The sequence below is a fragment of the Littorina saxatilis genome, linkage group LG12 (assembly GCF_037325665.1).
Source record: "Littorina saxatilis isolate snail1 linkage group LG12, US_GU_Lsax_2.0, whole genome shotgun sequence".
NCBI lineage: Eukaryota > Metazoa > Mollusca > Gastropoda > Littorinimorpha > Littorinidae > Littorina > Littorina saxatilis.
The window spans coordinates 13,686,177-13,711,408 of record NC_090256.1 but is presented as its reverse complement, the minus strand read 5'-3'; the positions used below and the strand labels follow the sequence as shown (position 1 = coordinate 13,711,408).

General features: G+C 43.1%; 1 protein-coding gene across 2 annotated transcripts in view; it reads right to left on the bottom strand.

Moving 5' to 3' along the window:
• LOC138981296 (G protein-coupled receptor kinase 5-like) overlaps positions 1 to 24,989 on the bottom strand; it is a 65,399-nt gene extending 40,410 nt beyond the window's left edge. For both annotated transcript variants that reach the window (XM_070354159.1, XM_070354160.1), the window contains exons 1-9: positions 24,140 to 24,989; positions 22,055 to 22,150; positions 10,717 to 10,829; positions 10,227 to 10,304; positions 8,705 to 8,808; positions 7,728 to 7,820; positions 4,809 to 5,013; positions 3,845 to 4,038; positions 1,176 to 1,213 (exon numbers count right to left, since the gene is read on the bottom strand). In XM_070354159.1, the coding sequence (XP_070210260.1) occupies positions 1,176 to 1,213; positions 3,845 to 4,038; positions 4,809 to 5,013; positions 7,728 to 7,820; positions 8,705 to 8,808; positions 10,227 to 10,304; positions 10,717 to 10,829; positions 22,055 to 22,150; positions 24,140 to 24,191 (973 nt within the window). In that variant the 5' untranslated portion in view covers positions 24,192 to 24,989. The remainder of the gene's footprint in view (positions 1 to 1,175; positions 1,214 to 3,844; positions 4,039 to 4,808; positions 5,014 to 7,727; positions 7,821 to 8,704; positions 8,809 to 10,226; positions 10,305 to 10,716; positions 10,830 to 22,054; positions 22,151 to 24,139) is intronic.
• Positions 24,990 to 25,232: the final 243 nt, after the last annotated feature.

The window sequence follows — 25,232 nt, the reverse complement described above, 5'->3', positions numbered from 1 at the left end:
GGCCGGCCGGACAGACTAACACTGACCGATTACATAGAGTCACTTTTTCTCAAGTGACTCAAAAAGTCAACACGTGCTGTTAAGTAATATTAATACCAGGTGACCGGTATCTCAAGCTCAAAGGCAAAAGGCAAAAAATCACCGGAGCGAAAATTCCGACGACCTGATCCGCAGAGCTGAAAAAGTCGTATGCTATGTCCACGTGTGATCACGCGGGATGTTGGCGATAGCACCACCTACGGCAAGGGGGACAACCCACGAAGACTAACCAACTGACTAACTCACCGAGTTAGTGTTTTTCTAAAAGGGTTGCTTCCCTTAATTTGACGGCAAGCGATTTTTTCAGACGATAAGCATCTCAGACTAGGTCAATGCATATATGTGATTCGGAGTAAGAATATGTAATTTAATCTACAATTGCATGGCACATAAGGCAGGGATGGTTAAATCTCAAAAAGTTAAGAAAGTCACTAGCCCGCCAGACATTTTGCTGGCCCGGCATATACTACACAAGAAATTATGAGTGTCAGATTTCTGTACACAATCTAAATAGCGGTGATACGACAGGAGACTTCGTTTTCTTTTCACTAGAACATTGTAGTGATTTTGCAGACGACAGAAGTTCCTGCATCTGCAGTGTTTACAGGACTTTAGAACTCCATAGCAGAACCAAACGTTTTGCATTTGACCAGAATTTTCACTGGCCAGCCGGGCGAGCTGCCAGGCTGTGGATTTGGCCATCCCTGTAAGGTATAATCTTTCATCCATCATCTAAAGATACCACCCTACATATAGCAATGATGTACGCCATCACCAATCTGTCCAGGCTGTTACATGTGGTCAGAGGCTCAACCTGGACACGCAGCACAAATCAACAGTCTCACGCCTTTTTGTGCAGAGTGGACAATTTGTCCCTCAATTAATTCAGTAAGGGACACCTGTGTCAATCTACATAATTTCTTCAACAAAAAGTGTGGTACTGTGCACAGGAAGCAGCCAGGCTTCTGATTCACGGTATGTGTTCAAGGCTATGGATGCTCTAATTCCATAGAAGTCAAATCGTGACTAGATGTGAGGGGGGGGAGGGAGGGGGTATACATGACTGCCTACAGGAGGAGTGCATCTTTAAAGTCAGGCTGGTTGTTGTTTCAATCAAACAAAGAGACGTGTCTTACCGTCATCATCTAATAAAATGTTCTCAGGTTTCAGGTCTCTGCAACACAAGAGAAAACTTAAATAGCATGATGTGAGACATAAAACTAAAATGTGACCCTCCACCACGAAATGAGTCGCATGTCATCTCGTGCGGTTCTGCGTAAGGCTTAATGTAAGTCCGGGGATTGTCTGGTAACAGTGTGAGGGTCACCTTAGTCACAGGCTTATAACTCTTTTCTAAAACGGGTTTCACCACAGGATAGAGCATAAAAAACTCTTTAGGAAAATGTAAAAATATGAAAATCATGCAAAGGTGACATGTGACTCATTCCGTGGTGGAGGGTCACAAATAGCATGATGTGAGACATAAAACTAAAATAGCATGATGTGAGACATAAAACTAAAATAGCATGATGTGAGACATAAAACTAAAATAGCATGATGTGAGACATAAAACTAAAATAGCATGATGTGAGACATAAAACTAAAATAGCATGATGTGGGACATAAAACTTAAAAGCATCATGTGAGACATAAAACTAAATTAGCATGTGAGACATAAAACTAAAATAGCATGTGAGACAGATAAAACTGAAATAGCATGATGTCAGATGATAACATTACACTTTAGCAATCACGAGCACAGCATCACATATCACATACACCTAGAGGCATAACAAGCAACGCACCATTAACCCCTTCACTGCCACAGTATAACAGCATTTTGGTATTGCTGTGCGCCAGGGCAAATTTCGCTTTTTTTTGGTAGGTTCACTAATCTGTTTACTGCTCAATCATTTATTATTATTATTATTATTATTGTGATCATTTTTATGCGCCTAATCTAGATATAGCCCTAGGCGCTTACATATTAATTTCTGCCGTTTGAAATGGAATTTTTTACAGACAGACAGACAAACAGACATTTTTTACACACAATATATAACGCATTCACATCGGCCAGTAAAGCTCACCTTTCACAGCCTTTATTCCAAGTCAAACGGGTATTTGGTGGACATTTTTATCTATGCCTATACTTATTGAGATATCTCTTAGATCTTTGGCATGTGGTTTGCTTACACCCTTGGCTATTATGTGATAACATGATCATTGGACTTTGTTTGTGATTGTTATAGTAAAAATCGATATAATGACCATTTTTGTCAAAAATTACAGTTTCCAAACTTTCACACACACACTGCAGCACCTAAAATCGCAGAAATCACAGCTAAAACTGGTGTCAAACATCAGGTACTCACATTACAGCCCATAACAGTATTCTTCTGTGTGATAATCCATAAATCACTTCTTGTAGAGCTTCCAGAACACTGTATCATTTGAAAACAGGTCTACAAGTTGATGTCCGACTTTCGGCCGCCATTTTGAATCTTATAGATCGGAAAAAAACTTCCAACAAAGTTTTCACCACGTGGTACTAACTTATCTGAACGGTCAATGGGAAAGAACTGTCTTTAAACCCCTACAAGAAGTTGGACAGTGGTTACCTCCCATTTAGTTTTCACAATATGTCCTGAAAAGTGCTGATGTAAATGCCACGTACTAGTATGAGCGTATGACAAACCAAACATGACCACGAACCTAGTACGTGCTGGGCAGTGAAGGGGTTAAAGACAAAACTGAATGAGAAAAAAAATGATATGAAAAACACATACAATCACTTGCAGCTATATTCAGCCATTTTCTTGGACATGGTAAAATGGCGATCACAAAATCACACATACACACCAATTTCAAAGGTTGCTTCTTCAAGGTGATAGTTTTCCACTAACTATGACAGCATTACACATCAAGATTAACAATATGCCTGAAGGCATAACACGCGAGGTGCAATGAGAGATATCACCCACAATCACCAAGCTACTTCAAAGGGGTGTGTTTGTGGTAAAATGCAGTGCATGTCAAAAAAAAGCAGGTACACATCCTGCTCGAGACAAGTTTGTTTCAGTGGTACTGTCGAATTGTAAATGCTTCCTTTCTAGGTGAAAGCAGCCTCCGGTAGCTTGGTTTAATGACGTGTGTTTTCTCTCCTTTGCATCAGCACTTCTAGTACTTCATAGAATTCTTAAGCCAGATTTTTCACACACACCCCCCCCCCCCCCCCCCCCCAAATAAAAAGAAAGAAAAAAAGAAAAGAAAAGTTAAACCACTCAGACATAAACAATGAAAGTCTGAAGTCTCTCTGAATACACACAAGTTTTCAAACTTCAAAAGAAAACAAAACAGGCAGGCTTTTTACTACCCCCAAAAACACTTTAATCACTGAGGTATGAATGCCTGAAGCCATGTAGCAAAGCAAATGTTAATTCACATCCTGTTTTACTTTAGATATGACCCCAAAGAATGTCAACTGCGGAAACCTGCTAACAAGTTTACATTACAGTTTTGAAGACACCCCAAGTTAACTTTGCAAGGTTCGAAATTAGAACAAAAGAAAAACGGCAAAATTTGCACTGAATTTCATATTCCCGAAAGAGAAAAGACAGGCAATGATGCACAAATAACCATGGTGCTGTGTTCTGCTTCACAGTAAATTAAACTTGCCCAACTTGTCCCATCAAACACTAGTACCAGGAGGAAATAAAAAGGAAACATTCCGTCAAAAGAGGAGGAATCCTATGAAACCTATGCGAGGAAAAAAAACCAAAAAAGCCAGGTGACAGTAGCCTACCTGTAAACGATGTTTTCTTTGTGCAGGTCGGCCAGCCCGCAGGTGATCTCGGCTGCATAGAAGACGGCCCTCTCCTCCGGGAAGCCGGGGTTGTTGCCCATGTTGTGTATGTGGAACTTGAGGTCGCCGCCGTTCATGATGGTCAGCACCAGGCACAGCGCCTCCTTCGTCTCAAACGCGTACGCCAGGCTTACCTGAAATAGTTATGAGACCAAGGGTAGGATAGATGGCGGCCAGAGAAGTTAAGGAAGGGGGAAAGTTTATATTGCCATGTGCAGGGCTGTCAGCAGAAGCAACAATGTCTAGCCGAGGCACCGTCACAGCTGACACGCCTCACTTCTATACCAAACACTGCACCTTCATTTAAGAAAACTGCACCGCGCTGTTCTGGACATCAGTCCTTACCTACAAGGCAGACTGATACGAAGAGGTGCAAGTTAAACCGACCCTAATGCTTAAGGCAAAGCCAAGTGCTCGTCCCAAAACTAGAAACCAGGGACATGTATTGGGGGCAGGGTAGCTCAGTGGGTAGAGCTCTGGACTTGAGATCTTAGGGTCCCAGGTAGCTCAGTGGGTAGAGCTCTGGACTTGAGATCTTAGGATCACGGGTTCAAATCCAGGTCGGGAGAGACACCGATCTACTTTATGTACAGACTCAGATGGTATCCATGTCCCACCCCCGTGTCACTACAGTTCCAAGTTAAAAGACCTCAGTCATTCTGCCATAAGTGCTGCAGCTGGCTGATTGCACCTAAACACGCACAAACCTGGGTAGCGAGACTCTTGTTGATGCTAGCTTTCCACTGGGAGGAAGCAACCCAAATTGGAATAATAAAGTAAATGAAATAAGATGAAATGCATTAAGTGTTCAACATCACAGAATACTTAGTATACCTCCAGCTGCCAAAAATCATGTGAAAACTTATTAAAGTGCTCATTATTATCATTATCGTTAAATACTCACCACAAACCTAGAGTTGACTTTCTGCAGGATCTGTTTCTCGTTGAGCACCATGGCCTCCCCCTTGCGCTTTTTGATGCGCTTCTTCTCCAGCTTCTTGCAGGCGTACATCTTGCCCGTGGCCCGCACCTGGCACGCACACACCTCCCCGAAGCCTCCCTTCCCCAGCACTCGGTACATGCGGAACGTGTTCTTAGTCACGGGTTGACTGCAAATACATGCACACAATCTCAAAGTTACTTTCAAGCAAAAATGATTTGTTTTGGCCAAAAGCCATTCAATCCTAACCTCCTTTTTAAACACATGCACATACCCAAAATGTAATACAATTTAAATCAAGTACATGAGATGATCAAAAAGTTCCGTTTTTTGTCAATAATTAAACGTTCCAATAACCTACCCTTCTTTTTTGATTCTGATGATCCTTCAAAAAAGTTAGCATTTCTGTTTATAGCAAGAGCATGTCTTTTGTCATTCACTGATACAGACTTTCTTGAGTCACCACTTGACATTGCTTAACTTATTTAACCTTGATGTGCTAAACTGACCCAAACTCATCCATTTCTTTCTTTCTTTATTTGGTGTTTAACGTCGTTTTCAACAACGAAGGGTTATATCGCGACGGACTATAATTGAACACAGAATGTGTACAGATGCAAAGATCTGTCCAAATAAAATGTTCCCCTTAAAAAGGGCAAGATGAGACCTTTCGCCTATCTCCAAGCAACCCGTTGTTCTCTCCCACCTACATCGAGACCTTTCGCCTATCTCCAAGCAACCCATTGTTCTCTCCCACCCACATCGAAACCTTTTGCCTATCTCCAAGCAACCCATTGTTCTCTCCCACCCACATCGAGACCTTTCGCCTATCTCCAAGCAACCCATTGTTCTCTCCCACCCACATCCAGACCTTTCGCCTATCTCCAAGCAACCCATTGTTCTCCCCCACCCACATCCAGACCTTTCGCCTATCTCCAAGCAACCCATTGTTCTCTCCCTCCCACCCACATCGAAACCTTTCACCTATCTCCAAGCAACCCATTGTTCTCTCCCACCCACATCGAAACCTTTCACCTATCTCCAAGCAACCCATTGTTCTCTCCCACCCACATCAAGACCTTTCACCTATCTCCAAGCAACCCATTGTTCTCTCCCACCCACATTGAGACCTTTCACCTATCTCCAAGCAACCCATTGTTCTCCCCCACCCACATCCAGACCTTTCGCCTATCTCCAAGCAACCCATTGTTCTCTCTCACCCACATCGAGACCTTTCGCCTATCTCCAAGCAACCCATTGTTCTCCCCCACCCACATTGAGACCTTTCCCCTATCTCCAAGCAACCCATTGTTCTCCCCCACCCACATCTAGACCTTTCGCCTATCTCCAAGCAACCCATTGTTCTCTCCCACCCACATCGAGACCTTTCGCCTATCTCCAAGCAACCCATTGTTCTCCCCCACCCACATCGAGACCTTTCCCCTATCTCCAAGCAACCCATTGTTCTCCCCCACCCACATCGAGACCTTTCACCTATCTTCAAGCAACCCATTGTTCTCTCCCACCCACATCAAGACCTTTCGCCTATCTCCAAGCAACCCATTGTTCTCCCCCACCTACATCAAGACCTTTCGCCTATCTCCAAGCAACCCATTGTTCTCTCCCACACACATCCAGACCTTTCGCCTATCTCCAAGCAACCCATTGTTCTCCCCCACCCACATCCAGACCTTTCGCCTATCTTCAAGCAACCCATTGTTCTCTCCCACCCACATCAAGACCTTTCACCTATCTTCAAGCAACCCATTGTTCTCCCCCACCCACATCAAGACCTTTCGCCTATCTTCAAGCAACCCATTGTTCTCTCCCACCCACATCAAGACCTTTCGCCTATCTTCAAGCAACCCATTGTTCTCTCCCACCCACATCCAGACCTTTCGCCTATCTCCAAGCAACCCGTTGTTCTCCCCCACCCACATCCAGACCTTTCGCCTATCTCCAAGCAACCCATTGTTCTCTCCCACCCACATTGAGACCTTTCGCCTATCTCCAAGCAACCCATTGTTCTCTCCCACCCACATTGAGACCTTTCACCTATCTCCAAGCAACCCATTGTTCTCCCCCACCCACATCCTTCTCTGAGCCTGTTTTTTTCCCCACAGTAAAAAGAAATATTACAGGATATAATGAATGCATAGAGAGTTAAGGGTGGAGATTTTTTCGATCTCCCAGGTCAACTTATGTGCAGACCTGCTAGTGCCTTATCCCCCTTCGTGTGTCCTTATTTGGTGTTTTACAACATTTTCAACCACGGGGAAAGGGGGGGATGGGATAGAGCCACTTGTCAATTATTTCTTGTTCACAAAAGCACTAATCAAAAATTTGCTCCAGGGGCTTGCAACGTAGTGCAATATATTACCTTACTGGGAGAATGCAAGTTTCCAGTACAAAGGACTTAACATTTCTTACATACTGCTTGACTAAAATCTTTACAAAAATTGACTATATTCTATACAAGAAACACTTAACAAGGGTAAAAGGAGAAACAGAATCCGTTAGTCGCAACTTACGACATGCTGGGAAGCATCGGGTAAATTCTTTCTCGTCCCAACCAATATGGGACTCCCCCTAACCCGCGGGGGGTTCCCTTCGTGTGTACACGCAAGCACAAGACCAAGTGAACACGGAAAAGATCTTGTAATCCATGTCAGAGTTCGGTGGATTATAGAAACACGAAAATAACCAGCATGCTTCCCCAGAAATCGGCGTATGCTGCCTGAATGGTGGGGTAAAAACAGTCATTCACATAAAAACCCACTCATGCAAAAACATGAGTGAATGTGGGAGTTTCAGCACATGAACGAAGAAGAAGAAGAATGCACAAAACATAAGAGAAACAACATTGGCAGGGAGACCACTCACCTTTCCAACCACTTCCATTGAAGGTATCGCTTGAAGAACATGCTTTCCACAAAATCTGAGAATGGCTCCTCGGCCAGGTAATTTTTCACCACCCTGAAAACAGCACAGAAAATGTTATTTAGAAACAGTTGGCACAGGGGAGCTTACCACACCACAGACAACATGATTCATGTGAAGATGAACTGATGAAGAAGAGAAATTTTCTGTATACTCATTTCTGGCTGAAAAAAAACCCTGAACGGACATAGTGAAGCATTTCATTTTCATTTTTTTTCATTTTCATTACTTTATTGTCCCATCGCTGGGAAATTCGGGTCGCTTCCTCCCAGTGGAAAGCTAGCAGCAACGGAGTCGCGCTACCCAGGTGTCTGCGTGTTTAGGTGTATTCAGCCACCTGCACTTATGGCAGAATGACCAAGGTCTTTTACGTGCCATTGTGATGACACGGGGGTGGGACATGGCTTCCGTCTCTGTGCACATAGACTCATTCCAAAAATGTTTCTTGGACTAATAAGGTGTACAGCTTTTCAAAGGTAGACAGTGCTGCATCAAGTCGATGGGGACTATTAAAAACAGACCTTGGAATCCCTGTTTTGCACTTGGGGTATTTTCACAAAAATGAGCGTACTCCCACACAGCATTTGAACATCCATGAGTCAAACATGCTTCACACGCATCCTTCGCACCGTTAATCACGTTTACCAATACATTCAAAACAAATGCTTCTTTTAATGTTTACTGACAAAAACTGTAATTATGTGTCTACATACTGGATCGGTTTCGGGATGCGCTTGTGAAGAAAAGTAGTCCAGAAATGTATCTTTTTGTATTTTTTTCAACTGACCATACTGATCATATTCTAGACAATAATGCGTACAAAATACGCCGAAATTACAGCCGCTTGCAAAGAGTCAATCTCTCTGTAATTAACATTAACATTTTCTATTTAAGAATACTAATAAACATAAGATACTGACTGTGCACAATCATTGAAGAGATCTTTGCTGGCGATTTTTGAGTTCATCTCCTCCTTCGCGGCCGCCAGGTGGTTCCCGTTGACGTGCGTTACAAACATCTCAGACTGGGGAACAGACACAACACACAATCAACTTAAAACTCATCTCCTAACACCCACCGAAACCTTTTCATGATCCATTCCATCAAAGTATCTCTCTTTTTTTTATTGAAAAACTTGAAAGGCGATTGCAAAGAAAATAACTGTTACTATTAGTTTCTTGAAATCTCACGTTCACAAAAAGTGACAGTGACAACTAAGAACAAATTCATGACAGAAAAAGGTTGCAAGCAGATATCCAGCTTTGAATTTGAACAAATTCATCACTCATTTACTGTTTCTCTCCCTATTTATTTTTATTTATTTTATTTTATTTTATGCAATTTATATCGCGCACATATCTCAACCACGGATTCAAGGCGCAGGGATTTATTTATGCCGTGTGAGATGGAATATTTTACACAATATATCACGCATTCACACCAGCCAGCATCAAGCCTATTAGGGCGAGCATTCACCTTTCACGGCCTATTATTCCAAGTCACACGGGTATTTGGTGAACATTTTTATCTATGCCTATACAATTTTGCCAGGAAAGACCCTTTTGTCAATCGTGGGATCTTTAACGTGCACACCCCAATGAAGTGTACACGAAGGGACCTCGGTTTTTCGTCTCATCCGAAAAACTAGCACTTGAACCCACCACCTAGGTTAGGAAAGGGGGGAGAAAATTGCTAACGCCCTGACCCAGGGTCGAACTCGCAACCTCTCGCTTCCGAGGCAAGTGCGTTTACCACTCAGCCACCCAGACCTATTAAAGGCATGTCTTTTGTCTGGGTAAATCATAAATTACAAACTATTCATATCAGTGATTTATTGACCTAAGAACAGCCAGTTCGAACAGTGAACAAAAGTGAAATAGAAGCTGAAATGATGATACTTCCGCCAGTTATCTCTCTGAGGTTTTGGGTGCGTGCCCCTTGTGGGGGCAAAAAACATCGAGGTCACAAGCAGGGTCAAGGGGAAGGTCGGCTGGGCGGACAGGAGTATGACGGCTTACTAGCGCCAAAACCTGGTGTTACCCATTATCACGTGATAATTACTAATTAACGCTGTCAGTTACTGTTTTCATCTGTTAGTTACTCATTTTCACGGGAAAATTACTAATATTTAGTTTTGGCACTAGCAATCCGTCAGGAAGTGAGCCAAAACTAAAAATTAGTAATTATCAAGGGAAAACTACTAATTTTCAATTACAATTATGAGGTTTTGGCACTAGTAAGCCGTCATACAGGAGACTACAATAGGAAGGTTTCCGCCAGTTATCTCTCTTTGAGGTTTTGGGTGCTTAGAGAGTACCGTACCCCTTGTGGGGGCAAAAAACATCGAGGTCACAAGCAGGGTCAAGGGGAAGGTCGCTGGGCGGACAGGAGACTATTCAAGCATGTCATTCTTCACTTGCCAACACACCAAATGATACTCACGTCATGCTGAAGGAACTTTTCGAACACTTCCTCCGCCTTCCCCAACCGCTTTTCATCTGGTGTCACCTCATATTCTCTCTGCAGAAAATGGAATTAAAAGTTCTGACAACATTGTTGCACAAGATTTGTAGACGGGGTCTAACAGTGACAAATTATCTTTCACAGTTCAGATGCCTTTTCATAAAATGTTCAGACTTTCCCAGAATCAGGACAAAAGTTCAGTCGGACCTGGATTGAAAAAAAATCCAAAAATGTCCCAGCTACAAAAACATGTTTCTGTCAGAAGGTCGCCTACATGTCAAAATTATAAGACAATCAGTTGACTGCAGGTCTGATCCATGTGTCCGATCCAAAAAGTACGCTTCAGCGACTGAATTCCAAAGCTTGGTAACAACACTATGTTCCCTTTAATTTGTGTTCCATACATTTTACAACCAGAGGACAGCTTAAAGGTCTGTTAACAGAACTAAGCGGCCAGTATTTCGCTCACCACAGCTTCCAAAAAGAAGATTGCTTTGTGTAGATCTGGTCTGGTCTCGCAGAACTGCCTGAACAGATGTGCTCCGATGGGTTGCTGTTCCACCACATAGCGGTAGTTAACCTCTGAAAACACACAGCAAAGTTGATAAGACTTGGGTATTACACACCATTATCATTAGGCAAAAAAAAACCAAGAAGAGCAAACGCTCGATCGAGTCACTTTCGCAGTTCTGAATATTATATGAGGCATCAGATGGACAGGAAGAAATTGCTATTCACAACACAATGAGTCACGTTCACATAAAATTTGAGCCCGGTCACTTTTATAGTTTCCGAGAAAAGCCCAACGTTAAGTTGTGTGTTGCCGAACAGAAAAGGCTAGTTATCTCCCTTGTTTTTCTGATAACGTTTGTAAAAGGCTACAGATGTAAATACTTTGATGTAAAGAATAATCCTACAAAGTTTCAATCACATCCGATGAACTTTGTCAAAGATATAAAATGTCTAATTTTTCCTTTGACGCTGACCTGTGACCTTGAAAAAGGTCAAAGGTCAACGAAACCATCGTTAAAGTGTAGAGGTCATTGGAGGTCACGACTAAACAAAATATGAGCCCGATCGCTTTGATAGTTTCCGAGAAAAGTCCAACGTTAAGGTGGTGTCTACGGACGGCCGGCCGGACGGCCGGCCGGACGGCCGGCCGGACAGACTAACACTGACCGATTACATAGTCACTTTTTCTCAAGTGACTCAAAAATTGTCTGTTTCTGGTCACCCGACCGACCCTAAATTTCGGCGCCGACCCTAAACTTTTTTTTTCCAAACTCAAAAAATTTTCCCATTTGTCCAAGCTCAAGATGTAAGATGTCTCAAGTCTTCTTTTCTGTTTCATCATGGAAATATCAGACCAGGTAAACAAAGAAAAACATGTCATACTCTTTCAGTCTTTGTCACAGATTTGTAAATGTGTTGAGTGTCTTGTCTCTATGTATAGTGAATCCAGTCTCTTTGCGCGATTTTTAAAGTTAGTTTTATTGGTCTACATTTGGGGAAAAAAAAGAAGAAAAAAATCCCTACCTACCTACCGACCCTATTTTTTTTAGCCATGTTACCAGAAACAGACAATTTTTTGGGGGGGGCCTTATGTCAATTGTCATCTTATTTGTAGTAAAATTAGAGTCAAACCTGCCCTGGTAACCACCTTTGGATAACGACCTCACCAACGGATCCCCTACGAGGGCTTTTTTCTATGAATAATTCACCTTTCATTTTCAATAGCAACCACCTGGCTACAATGACCTCATTTGGTTGGTCCCCAGGGTGGTGAATATACACTCTTCAAAAAAAGTTAAGGATCACTTTTTTACAAGCACGCCACACAAAACAGACAAGACCGAATTCTTTCATTTTAACAAAGCAAAGATCGAACGCGGCAGCGACAATTTAGCTAGAGTGTGTCAAACGTGACAACCCTCGAAAATGGAATTCACAACAATGTGAATCAGTGTCAATAACACGTGTGCCCTCCGTTGTGTGCCAGGCATTTAACACATCGTTGGCGCATGGAGTGGATCAGGTTGCATATGAATGCTCTGGGAACACCATTCCACTCCTGCTGGAGCCATTGCAGCAGTTGACCCAGATTGGCAGGAGGAGGGTGATGTTGCTGTACCCGACGACAAAGCTCGTCCCACATGTGCTCTATGGGGTTCAGGTCCGGGCTGTTGGCTGGCCACAGCATCCTGTTGACCCTGGCCTGCTGGATGAAGGTGTTTACAGCTGCAGAGTGAAGGGGAGTTTCGTTGTCATCCTGAAGAATTGCACGAGGGCCGATCGCTTGGAGGGCTGGAACGACCAGGGGTTGCAGGATCTCTCTGGTAGCGGACACCGGTCAAGTTGCCCACTACATGGTACAGAGGTGTCCTTAGACGTGTGCTGATCCCTCCCCAGACCATCACAGAGCCTCTGCCAAAACGCTGTCGTTCCAGAACAGCGCCTTCTGCGAAGCGCTCTCCGCGACGCCTCCACACTCGGATGCGACCATCCGCAGGTTCCAGGCAAAAGCGGGACTCATCTGTAAACAACACCTGAGCCCACTGCTGACGTTGCCACCTCACATGTTGAGTGCACCAGGCTCGGCGAGCTGCTCGGTGATTAGCAGTCAGGGTTGTTCCTCGGACCGGACGCCTTGCACGCAAGCCAAAGTTGTGTTAGCGGTTTCGGATCGTCTGACCACTAACAACAGTGTTGGTGGTAGCTTGTAGGCGTTGCCTAATGTTGTTTGCCGTAGCCATTCTTTGTTGCATGGCCTGCCTCTGAATGAAGCGATCCTCTCTTTGTGTGGTGACTCTGGGCCGACCAGAACGTTGTCGCTCCTGCACTCTTCCAGTTGCTTGGAATCTCTGTTTTAGTCTGATGATGACAGAGGGAGCCACTGCAAGCCTCTGGGCCACTTGCCTGGCAGCAACACCGTCTTGTAGCCATCCTATTGCCCTTCCTCTATCCAAATCGCTCAGTTTTCTTCGTGGGGGAATGTTGCTACTGTGCATAATTGTGTCAGCGTGTCAACCTTTAAACACAAGCTGGTGAGCGATGTTCATAGCCAGGACCCTGTTGTAGCACGTGCATCACAACCTTTTGCCCTGGCATGCGTTCCGCAAATTTCATGGGGCTATAAAAACCACCCTTTTTCTTCCAAAATGCAGATGCTTTTGAGAAGTCCCACAAAGGGAAATAACTCTGCCTGCCAAACAAAATTCTAGGTCAAGACTCATTGTTCATTTGTTAATTAAAACACATTAATCTTTTATTTATTATGTTGATGTTTAATTTTTAGGCATTTTTTTATAATTAGATCCGTTTCTTCAACCGATCCTTAACTTTTTTTGAAGAGTGTAAGTTTGACTAGTGGTGGATATAGACAGGTTTGACTAGTGGTGGATATAGACAGGTTTGACTAGTGGATACCAATAGGTTTGAATAGTGGTGGATATAGACAGGTTTGACTAGTGGTGGATATAGACAGGTTTGACTAGTGGTGGATATAGACAGGTTTGACTAGTGGTGGATATAGATAGGTTTGACTAGTGGTGGATATAGACAGGTTTGACTAGTGGTGGATATAGACAGGTTTGACTAGTGTTGGATATTGACAGGTTTGACTAGTGGTGGATATAGACAGGTAGTGGATATTGACAGGTTTGACTAGTGGTGGATATAGACAGGTTTGACTAGTGGTGGATATAGACAGGTTTGACTAGTGGTGGATATAGATAGGTTTGACTAGTGGTGGATATAGACAGGTTTGACTAGTGGTGGATATAGATAGGTTTGACTAGTGGTGGATATAGACAGGTAGTGGATATAGACAGGTTTGACTAGTGGTGAATGTAGACAGGTTTGACTAGTGGTGGATATTGACAGGTTTGACTAGAGGTGGGAATAGACAGGTTTGACTAGTGGTGGATATAGATAGGTTTGACTAGTGGTGGATATAGACAGGTAGTGGATATAGACAGGTTTGACTAGTGGTGGATATAGACAGGTTTGACTACTGGTGAATATAGACAGGTAGTGGATATAGACAGGTTTGACTAGTGGTGGATATAGACAGGTAGTGGATATAGACAGGTTTGACTAGTGGTGGATATAGACAGGTAGTGGATATAGACAGGTTTGATTAGTGGTGGATATAGACAGGTTTGACTAGTGGTGGGTATAGACAGGTAGTGGATATAGACAGGTTTGACTAGTGGTGGATATAGACAGGTAGTGGATATAGATAGGTTTGACTAGTGGTGGATATAGACAGGTTTGACTAGTGGTGGATATAGACAGGTTTGACTAGTGGTGGATATAGACAGGTTTGACTAGTGGTGGATATAGACAGGTAGTGGATATAGACAGGTTTGACTAGTGGTGGATATAGACAGGTTTGACTAGTGGTGGATATAGACAGGTTTGACTAGTGGTGGGTATAGACAGGATTGACTAGTGGTGGATATAGACAGGTAGTGGATATAGACAGGTTTGACTAGTGGTGGATATAGATAGGTTTGACTAGTGGTGGATATAGACATCTTGAACACGCGGCCAGTACTGTAACTGACCTTGATACGGATCGATCCAAGGGGGGCAATCTCAGTCATCTCAAAGAGGGAAATCCAAACGCAATCCGCTTTGTTCGATTTTATGGGCTTGGACGATAGAGAAAAATAAGAAAAGCAAAAGCTGGAGTAAACCTGGACGAAATTGCTATCAAGAACGCAGAATTGATTTTTTCTGAGTTTTTGTTGTTGCCGTAAGCGCCATGAATTTGCGGCACAATTTCGCGTCTCGCACATCTGATGTTGACATGCATCAACAAAGGGGCCTCACTCTGGAAGAGTTTCCTGCTCCGATAAACATGGCGCTTACGGCAACAAAAAAAACTCAGAAAAAATCAATTCTGCGTTCTTGATAGCAATTTTGTCCAGGTTTACTCCAGCTTTTGCTTTTCTTATTTTTCTCTATCGTCCAAGCCCATAAAATCGAACAAAGCGGATTGCGTTTGGATTTCCCTCTTTGAGATGACTGAGATTGCCCCCCTTGGATCGATCCGTATCAAGGTCAGTTACAGTACTGGCCGCGTGTTCAAGATGTGGATATAGACAGGTAGTGGATATAGACAGGTTTGACTAGTGGTGAATGTAGACAGGTTTGACTAGAGGTGGATATAGACAGGTGTGACTAGTGGTGGGTATAGACAGGTTTGACTAGTGGTGGATATAGATAGGTTTGACTAGTGGTGGATATAGACAGGTAGTGGATATAGACAGGTTTGACTAGTGGTGGATATAGACAGGTGTGGCTAGTGGTGGATATAGACAGGTAGTGGATATAGACAGGTTTGACTAGTGGTGGATATAGACAGGTAGTGGATATAGACAGGTTTGACTAGTGGTGGATATAGACAGGTTTGACTAGTGGTGGGTATAGACAGGTTTGACTAGTGGTGGATATAGACAGGTTTGACTAGTGGTGAATATAGACAGGTAGTGGATATAGACAGGTTTGACTAGTGGTGGATATAGACAGGTTTGACTAGTGGTGGATATAGACAGGTTTGACTAGTGGTGGATATAGACAGGTAGTAGATATAGACAGGTTTGACTAGTGGTGGATATAGACAGGTTTTACTAGTGGTGGATATAGACAGGTTTGACTAGTGGTGGATATAGACAGGTTTGACTAGTGGTGGATATAGATAGGTAGTGGATATAGACAGGTTTGACTAGTGGTGGATATAGACAGGTTTTACTAGTGGTGGATATAGACAGGTTTGACTAGTGGTGGATATAGACAGGTAGTGGATATAGACAGGTTTGACTAGTGGTGGATATAGACAGGTTTGACTAGTGGTGGATATAGACAGGTTTGACTAGTGGTGGATATAGACAGGTTTGACTAGTGGTGGATATAGACAGGTTTGACTAGTGGTGGATATAGATAGGTTTGACTAGTGGTGGATATAGACAGGTTTGACTAGTGGTGGATATAGATAGGTTTGACTAGTGGTGGATATAGACAGGTTTGACTAGTGGTGGATATAGACAGGTTTGACTAGTGGTGGATATAGATAGGTTTGACTAGTGGTGGATATAGACAGGTTTGACTAGTGGTGGATATAGACAGGTTTGACTAGTGGTGGATATAGACAGGTTTGACTAGTGGTGGATATAGACAGGTTTGACTAGTGGCGGATATAGACAGGTTTGACTAGTGGTGATATAGACAGGTTTGACAAGTGGTGGATATAGACAGGTAGTGGATATAATAATAATAATAAATAAATAACTTTTCTATAGCGCGAGTCCCATCAATTGGCTCCAGGCGCTTTACAAATTCATTATAGAATAAACTAGCACAAATCAACAAGCATACAAAGCATACATTTAACTGAGACATAACACCAAGAACCCAAGCACTAAGCAAAAACTTAGCGTACAATGTTAAAAGTACACACACATGCACGCGCACACACAAAGATACCATTGACAAATAGACCATAAAGCACATACAGGGTAGAGAGTTCCAAAACAGAATAGAGTTGTGGAGAGTCTACTCAGGCTAAGCAAAGGCTTTACGAAACAGGTATGTTTTGAGTTGTGTTTTGAAGGAGGAAAGGCTGCTGGAGTCACGGATAGAACTTGGAAGCGAGTTCCAGACGGTCGGAATCTGGTACCTAAAGGTTCTTTCACCAAAGGTCTTGGTCCTGGTTTTGGGGATGCGAAGGAGTTTTTCAGAGGAGGATCTGAGAGAACGGGATGGCTCGTAGATACTGAGGGAATGGGACAAATAGGGGGGAAGTGTTTTCTCAAAACAGCGGTACCCTAACAGAGCCAGCTTGTACTCGATATAGACAGGTTTGACTAGTGGTGGATATAGACACTAAGACAGGTTTGACTAGTGGTGGATATAGACAGGTTTGAATCCAGTAATAATGCTTCATGCAGTGAGTGACAGCCTCACACAAGGCAAACGGACCAGCTGTGCTTGACTGGCCACACACCCTGCACAACCTGACTGTTGCACAAACACACTGCCCAATGTTGCTGACATTCAGAAATTTGACAAAGACAATACCAAGGTGATTTTCAACAAAGCATTTGACACACATCCTAGTGACTTGTGCTTGTAACCTTGCTTACAATTATACAAACACCTGCAATATCAAAACATAGGCCTTGCATTAGTTTGTTGTTTTCTTCTTTTTTACCTCGCTTCCAAGAGAGCGCAAGTGTGAACCACAAAAAGCATACCAAATTATCGTCAAAGAGTGAAACTGTAAAACTTGCATCTTATGTATTAAAGGTGAATTTTTACACACTAAGAAAACTACAGATCAAAGATGCATATCTTCTCAAAGATCACCCTTCTCTTTTCACAATCTCTACCACCAGCAATTTGAAAAATAATGTCTTCAAGTTCAAAGGGGGTATACCAGTTTAACTAAAGAATGCTATAATGGATGCATGGCAAGCCAAAGAAAATCAACTTGCAAAGATGGGAGCTCACACACTGGCAACTTTCCTGAGAAAAGCCTTGGAACCAAGCTAGACTGCATAAGCTGGTAATCAAGCAAAGCAGCAGGAACCAAAGCCTGCTACTTACTGTAAATAAGTACCTGTGGGAAAAATGTTATCATTAACGCTGTTAGTTTCAGGGGAACGATAACCTACTTCTTTCGCTTTCCAGCTCAAGCTACCAACATCAACATTCACTGATTCAGCAGTCACATGGTAGACACAAACATGGTGAAGAATGCAACCCCTGGAGATGTGATCATGCATCTGCATCAACATATTTTCTCAACAAAGGCTCTCACTCCCAGCAGGGGGCTCACAGTCACAATTAAGATTCTCCTGGCTCTAGCCTAATGTTCTTAGCATCCTTATAACACTGGTGTATCACAGGGAACTTAGCTGTGTCCAGTGACATTGTAATTTGTATTGACTTGAACTAAGCTGCTGGGCAAAGGTAAACACTCATCATATTTTGCCATATTGTGTCACTGTGTGGGGATGACCTCTTTGGATCATGAATGATCAGCAGTGATCCTATTCGTTCCTGCACTTCCATGGCAACCTCCTCACATAGCAACCCTATACTCTCCTTTATTAAAATGCTCCATTTTTAAATTCTGAAGACGGAGTACCGCTCTTGTGCATTTGAAAACAACGGCACAAGTAATCTTCCCATTTGGACAGTTACCTTCCCTGTACGGTGTACCAAGATCCCCCCCCCCCCTCCCCCACCAGTGTTAAGCATGGGTATGCTTAACGACACACCCCTCACAATTGGTGAACTGGCTTGAGCCCTTAACTCTTACTAAGGGTTGAGAGCACAGGTTGTCTACCAGTAAGACACGTTGCTATCTTGCTGCCTATTATGCAGAAAGAACAAATGAATACTCCCAGTCCCACTTTCAGTTTCATGCCAAATGCATGAATGAAAAACACGGGAGATTAACAAGTCAACCGCCATTCACATCTCAGATAATGACAACACTGCATGCTAACATTTAGCTATGACCCTCAGGCAGCTGTAATGGACACAGACCACTGAGCTCCATCACCTCTCTCTATACAACCTAAATCCCCTTCCCTCATGTCCTAATGTTATTAACAGTTGCACTATATTGTCCAGTTGCTGGGAAGTTCGGGCTGTTTCCTCCCCCTCCCAGGTGAAAGCCAGCAGCAACCAGAGGTGTGATACCCAGGTGTGAACGTGTTTAGGTGAAAGCCAGCAGCAACCAGAGGTGTGATATCCAGGTGTGAACGTTTTTAGGTGAATGCCAGCCAGCAACCAGAGGTGTGATACCCAGGTGTTAACGTTTTTAGGTGAAAGCCAGCAGCAACCAGAGGTGTGATACCCAGGTGTGAACGTTTTTAGGTGAAAGCCAGCAGCAACCAGAGGTGTGATACCCAGGTGTGAACGTTTTTAGGTGAAAGCCAGCAGCAACCAGAGGTGTGATACCCAGGTGTGAACGTTTTTAGGTGAAAGCCAGCAGCAACCAGAGGTGTGATACCCAGGTGTGAACGTTTTTAGGTGAAAGCCAGCAGCAACCAGAGGTGTGATACCCAGGTGTGAACGTTTTTAGGTGAAAGCCAGCAGCAACCAGAGGTGTGATACCCAGGTGTGAACGTGTTTAGGTGAAAGCCAGCAGCAACCAGAGGTGTGATACCCAGGTGTTAACGTTTTTAGGTGAATGCCAGCCAGCTGTAATTATGGCAGAATGGCCAAGCTCCTTAGTTTTAGGTGGTACATGCCATGGTGGTGACAGACACCAAGGGGGGACATGGATACATTACCATTAGTGAGTCACCCTATCACATTGAGCCACGTCGTCTACGTCTGGATTTCAACATGGGGACTATCAGTATCACAAGTCCAGTGCTCTACCAGATACCCTCTTCACCCCCCCCCCCTCCCCTTAAAACCATAACAGTAACAGACTGATCAGTCCAGGATGTTAATTGAACATTCTCAATATTGTAGGCAGAGTGCCATTTGGATGTTTTCAAATTCCACATAGCCACCGATTGGTGGTGATTTGCAGACATTTTCAAGTAGTTTTACTTTCAGCATTGACATGGGAATGATTCCTGTGGGTTGATTCATGCTCCTTGTGAAGTTTGGATTTAAATTTGTTAACAGTTAAGACGTTAAGAGAAATCTTCACAGGCATAAAACTAAAAGAGGGAAAGTCTGAAAGTGGGGGCTCCCGCTGTTACAACCAACATCCAACACTAGCACTCAGTATCTTCACTGATCCCACTGTTACAACCAACATCCAACACTAGCACTCAGTATCTTCACTGTTACAACCAACATCCAACACTAGCACTCAGTATCTTCACTGTTACAACCAACATCCAACACTAGCACTCAGTATCTTCACTGTTACAACTAACATCCAACACTAGCACTCGGTATCTTCACTGTTACAACCAACATCCAACACTAGCACTCGGTATCTTCACTGTTACAACCAACATCCAACACTAGCACTCAGTATCTTCACTGTTACAACCAACATCCAACACTAGCACTCAGTATCTTCACTGTTACAACTAACATCCAACATTAGCACTCAGTATCTTCACTGTTACAACCAACATCCAACACTAGCACTCGGTATCTTCACTGTTACAACTAACATCCAACACTAGCACTCAGTATCTTCACTGTTACAACCAACATCCAACACTAGCACTCAGTATCTTCACTGTTACAACCAACATCCAACACTAGCACTCGGTATCTTCACTGTTACAACCAACATCCAACACTAGCACTCAGTATCTTCACTGTTACAACCAACATCCAACACTAGCACTCGGTATCTTCACTGTTACAACCAACATCCAACACTAGCACTCGGTATCTTCACTGTTACAACCAACATCCAACACTAGCACTCGGTATCTTCACTGTTACAACCAACATCCAACACTAGCACTCGGTATCTTCACTGTTACAACCAACATCCAACACTAGCACTCGGTATCTTCACTGTTACAACCAACATCCAACACTAGCACTCGGTATCTTCACTGTTACAACCAACATCCAACACTAGCACTCGGTATCTTCACTGTTACAACCAACATCCAACACTAGCACTCGGTATCTTCACTGTTACAACCAACATCCAACACTAGCACTCAGTATCTTCACTGTTACAACCAACATCCAACACTAGCACTCAGTATCTTCACTGTTACAACTAACATCCAACATTAGCACTCAGTATCTTCACTGTTACAACCAACATCCAACACTAGCACTCGGTATCTTCACTGTTACAACTAACATCCAACACTAGCACTCAGTATCTTCACTGTTACAACCAACATCCAACACTAGCACTCAGTATCTTCACTGTTACAACCAACATCCAACACTAGCACTCGGTATCTTCACTGTTACAACCAACATCCAACACTAGCACTCAGTATCTTCACTGTTACAACCAACATCCAACACTAGCACTCGGTATCTTCACTGTTACAACCAACATCCAACACTAGCACTCGGTATCTTCACTGTTACAACCAACATCCAACACTAGCACTCGGTATCTTCACTGTTACAACCAACATCCAACACTAGCACTCGGTATCTTCACTGTTACAACCAACATCCAACACTAGCACTCGGTATCTTCACTGTTACAACCAACATCCAACACTAGCACTCGGTATCTTCACTGTTACAACCAACATCCAACACTAGCACTCGGTATCTTCACTGTTACAACCAACATCCAACACTAGCACTCGGTATCTTCACTGTTACAACTAACATCCAACACTAGCACTCAGCATCTTCACTGTTACAACTAACATCCAACACTAGCACTCAGCATCTTCACTGTTACAACTAACATCCAACACTAGCACTCGGTATCTTCACTGTTACAACCAACATCTAACACTAGCACTCGGTATCTTCACTGTTACAACCAACATCCAACACTAGCACTCGGTATCTTCACTGTTACAACTAACATCCAACACTAGCACTCGGTATCTTCACTGTTACAACCAACATCCAACACTAGCACTCGGTATCTTCACTGTTACAACCAACATCCAACACTAGCACTCGGTATCTTCACTGTTACAACTAACATCCAACACTAGCACTCGGTATCTTCACTGTTACAACCAACATCCAACACTAGCACTCAGTATCTTCACTGTTACAACCAACATCCAACACTAGCACTCGGTATCTTCACTGTTACAACTAACATCCAACACTAGCACTCAGTATCTTCACTGCAACACAGAACCACTCACGGATTTTGTTCTTGATATCTTCACACTGGGTGATATGAGGAAATTTCAGTATCTGCTTCCATTTCTTGCTCTTGCCTTTGCGCTTGCCACCGCCGCCTGGAAAAACAAGAGGAGAAAGCATTAGCCCGGGAAATGTAAACAAATGAATCGGTTCAAAAGCAGATGCGCCTTCTGCAGTGGACATAAAGCGCCATAAAATGTAAAAATAGAACATGTTCAAGCAGAACATACCTTTTCTCCCTTTCATGCGAGTGACACATTTATGTGTAACCGACACTTGTGTGAGGTGGTTATTCTGAAGAAACAAATGAACTACAGTATTTCAATCTTACACTTAGCTTACTTTTCATGTACTAAACTGCAGTGAGGCACAAAATCTGTACGATTCAATGAAGATCAGCATTCCAGTGGGTGCAAATTCACAGTCCCAATACAAAAGGAAGATAAACAACAGTACGTTGGTAGATCTTCGGTTCTAAATGTACATCTTGAATGCACAGTTGACTTTCCACAAATGCTGCATCAGTGCATGTGTGGGTGAAACCAAAGGTTAAAAAAAACTCTCGATAGACAAATTCTGAAAATAATTCTGTCAGGTTTGTATGGGTTGAGTGACCTTTTCTTGCTAAATTGCAGACAAACAATGGAGGGACCAATCACTAGGGAGGGGTGTGCCGGAATCACATACGTGTCTCCTCGTATTTCCGGCACACTCCTCACTAGTGATTGGCCCCTCCAATGTTTGTCTGAGTTTTGCAAGAAAAGGTCACTCTTCCACAGCCCATACAAACCCGACAGAGTTATTTCTGAAAATCGTCTATTGTAGCCTAATCCAGCCACCAGGAAGGACTGACCATTTCTTTTCCAGTATTTTCACATCAAAAACGACAACAGTAAAATAATTCCAGCCAACCCTATCTTGGCTTTGTACTTGCATACACAATATAATTATAATGCTGGAGTCTAACTTTGAGGTCTTCTCATCTCACAGCCCGTTACAAGAAAACAATATAACTCTACCTGCCCCCTAAACCAAACATAGCTCAACAAGTGTATGGCAGGGTTTCATTTACTAGTGTGCCCTGCGCCATTGGCGCATTCAATCTGAAAATGTCCCATCACAATTCCCTTCAGTGCGTCAAAGGGCGCATTGAGATTACGTACCACTGCGCCACCAAATGTACACTTTACATCGGATTACACACACACACACACTCACACATAAAGAGATAACACAATATAGCGGCTAATTCTCAAATAACACCATTTAACATCTTTGGTCAACACGCGCTTCTTGCCTTCGATTATGTCCCATCGGAATTTGGTTGAGGGGGACAAATGTCCCATTTCCTTTTTCTCCCAGGCTAAACCCTGGTGTGGCATGTAAATATGTATGCTTAGATCTGCATGACTGATAAATATTGAAATAATACTAAGAAGAGAAGGTTAACAGGTGCTTGGAATCAGCAATAAAGGGTAAACAAAGGGTCCGTAAACAATGTGCCTCTTAACATTATTACTTCAGTTCTTAAAGCATCCACTTATCTGCATGACCATCTTGACACCAACTGGTCTCATATTATTTGTCTTGAGTCATGTTGATCTCACATCTGCACTGGTGCAGCTTAAATCATGGATAATGTTTGGCTGTAAATGATCTGAATCAGTGCTTGCATATAAACAAAACCTCCCTAAAATAATACATGCAGCTACAGCTGAACAGTTGTTGATAATCACGAACAAGAGCAGCAGGTCTGCACTTTACCGGCCACTGGTCAGTGACTGGCCTGAGTGATCAGATGTCTTGAGCCTGTCCACAGACTGTCTTCACTTCTCACCAGTGTATCAACAATTCAACAAAAGGAACATCGTCACATTCGACACAAGCATAAAAGACGAATTATCTAATGGCCCTCATCCCAGCGTAAACATCTAGGTCTAAACTGGGGTGCTCAAAATCGAAAATAACAACAAAAACTTGAATGCAGCAAATTCAGACTTGACCAAAATTTATGCCTGCTTGGTGCCATTACAGCTCAAAGATGGTATCGAGACAAGGTTCAGTGATGCGAGTTATCTCCTTACCTTCGCGTGCTTTTAAATAAACTGTGTTTGCAACTATGTTTTCCAGTTCCATCTAGGCAGAAAGCGGGTACTGGGCTTCAACAGGGTCAACCCCAGACCCCAATGAGTCCACAAGCTCGCCTCTGATGACAAGGGTGTGGTGAGCTGAAGGCAAAATGGCTGCTGCTCTCATCAAGGGATTACGGCGAAGGAGATCGCTCATTGGCTAAAAATTTCTCTCGGCGAATGCTCAGAAAATTGTAGTGTCGGCTGCTGTAGTTATCGATGCGGATTATCAGTCTTTATCCCACATTGAAGCGTTGCAGCAGGGTTGAGATAGTCCCACAATGTTGTTTCAAGCCACACGCTATCCGGTTTTGCCGGGGAAAGAGGCAGAAACTGCAGGAGAAGGCTAACAGGATGCAGCTCTGTCTTCATCGATCGACCCCAGAAAGCGGGCACTAGACACAGTCGCACATTTCTGTCCCACACACGCGTGCAATGAGTTTTGTAACAGTGTCTCACAGAGTACAGGGCCGCTGCATGGAGCCAAGTCATTTAAAATGCCGCCTTCAAAATTCGTGTCGATGCTCCATTCTTTATAGAGCATAGACCTATATAAATATAGGTCCCAGCTTAGAGTAAGATGCAGCTCAGTAGGCCTAGTTTCATTAGGGAGTCGGTCGAGGTTGTCGGCCTTGACTCTTCAAGCTCACTGCACAGCTCAGCTAATACACTGTAAAAGTACATTTTAAGGGGCTTATTGTCCGTCAGGTCTTAATTGCCTACATTGGACATGAATTGGTTTATAAATGATACGATTCGAGTTTTTACGCCCTCGCGGCTTTTGATGTATGCGTGTTTAGGTGGTATCAGCCATCTGCACTGTATATGGTGCGCCAAATTGATATTACCATAGACCTATATATCGTTAACAGTTATAAAGGGTTTTGAAACTATCGTTAACTGTTATATATAGAGTTTCGAAACTATCGTTATCTGTTATATATTATAGAGTTTCGAAACTATCGTTAACTGTTAAATAGACTCGGTTTCGAAACTATCGTTAACTGTTATTTAGAGCCGGTTATATCAATAGCGCGTATGTGCGCGC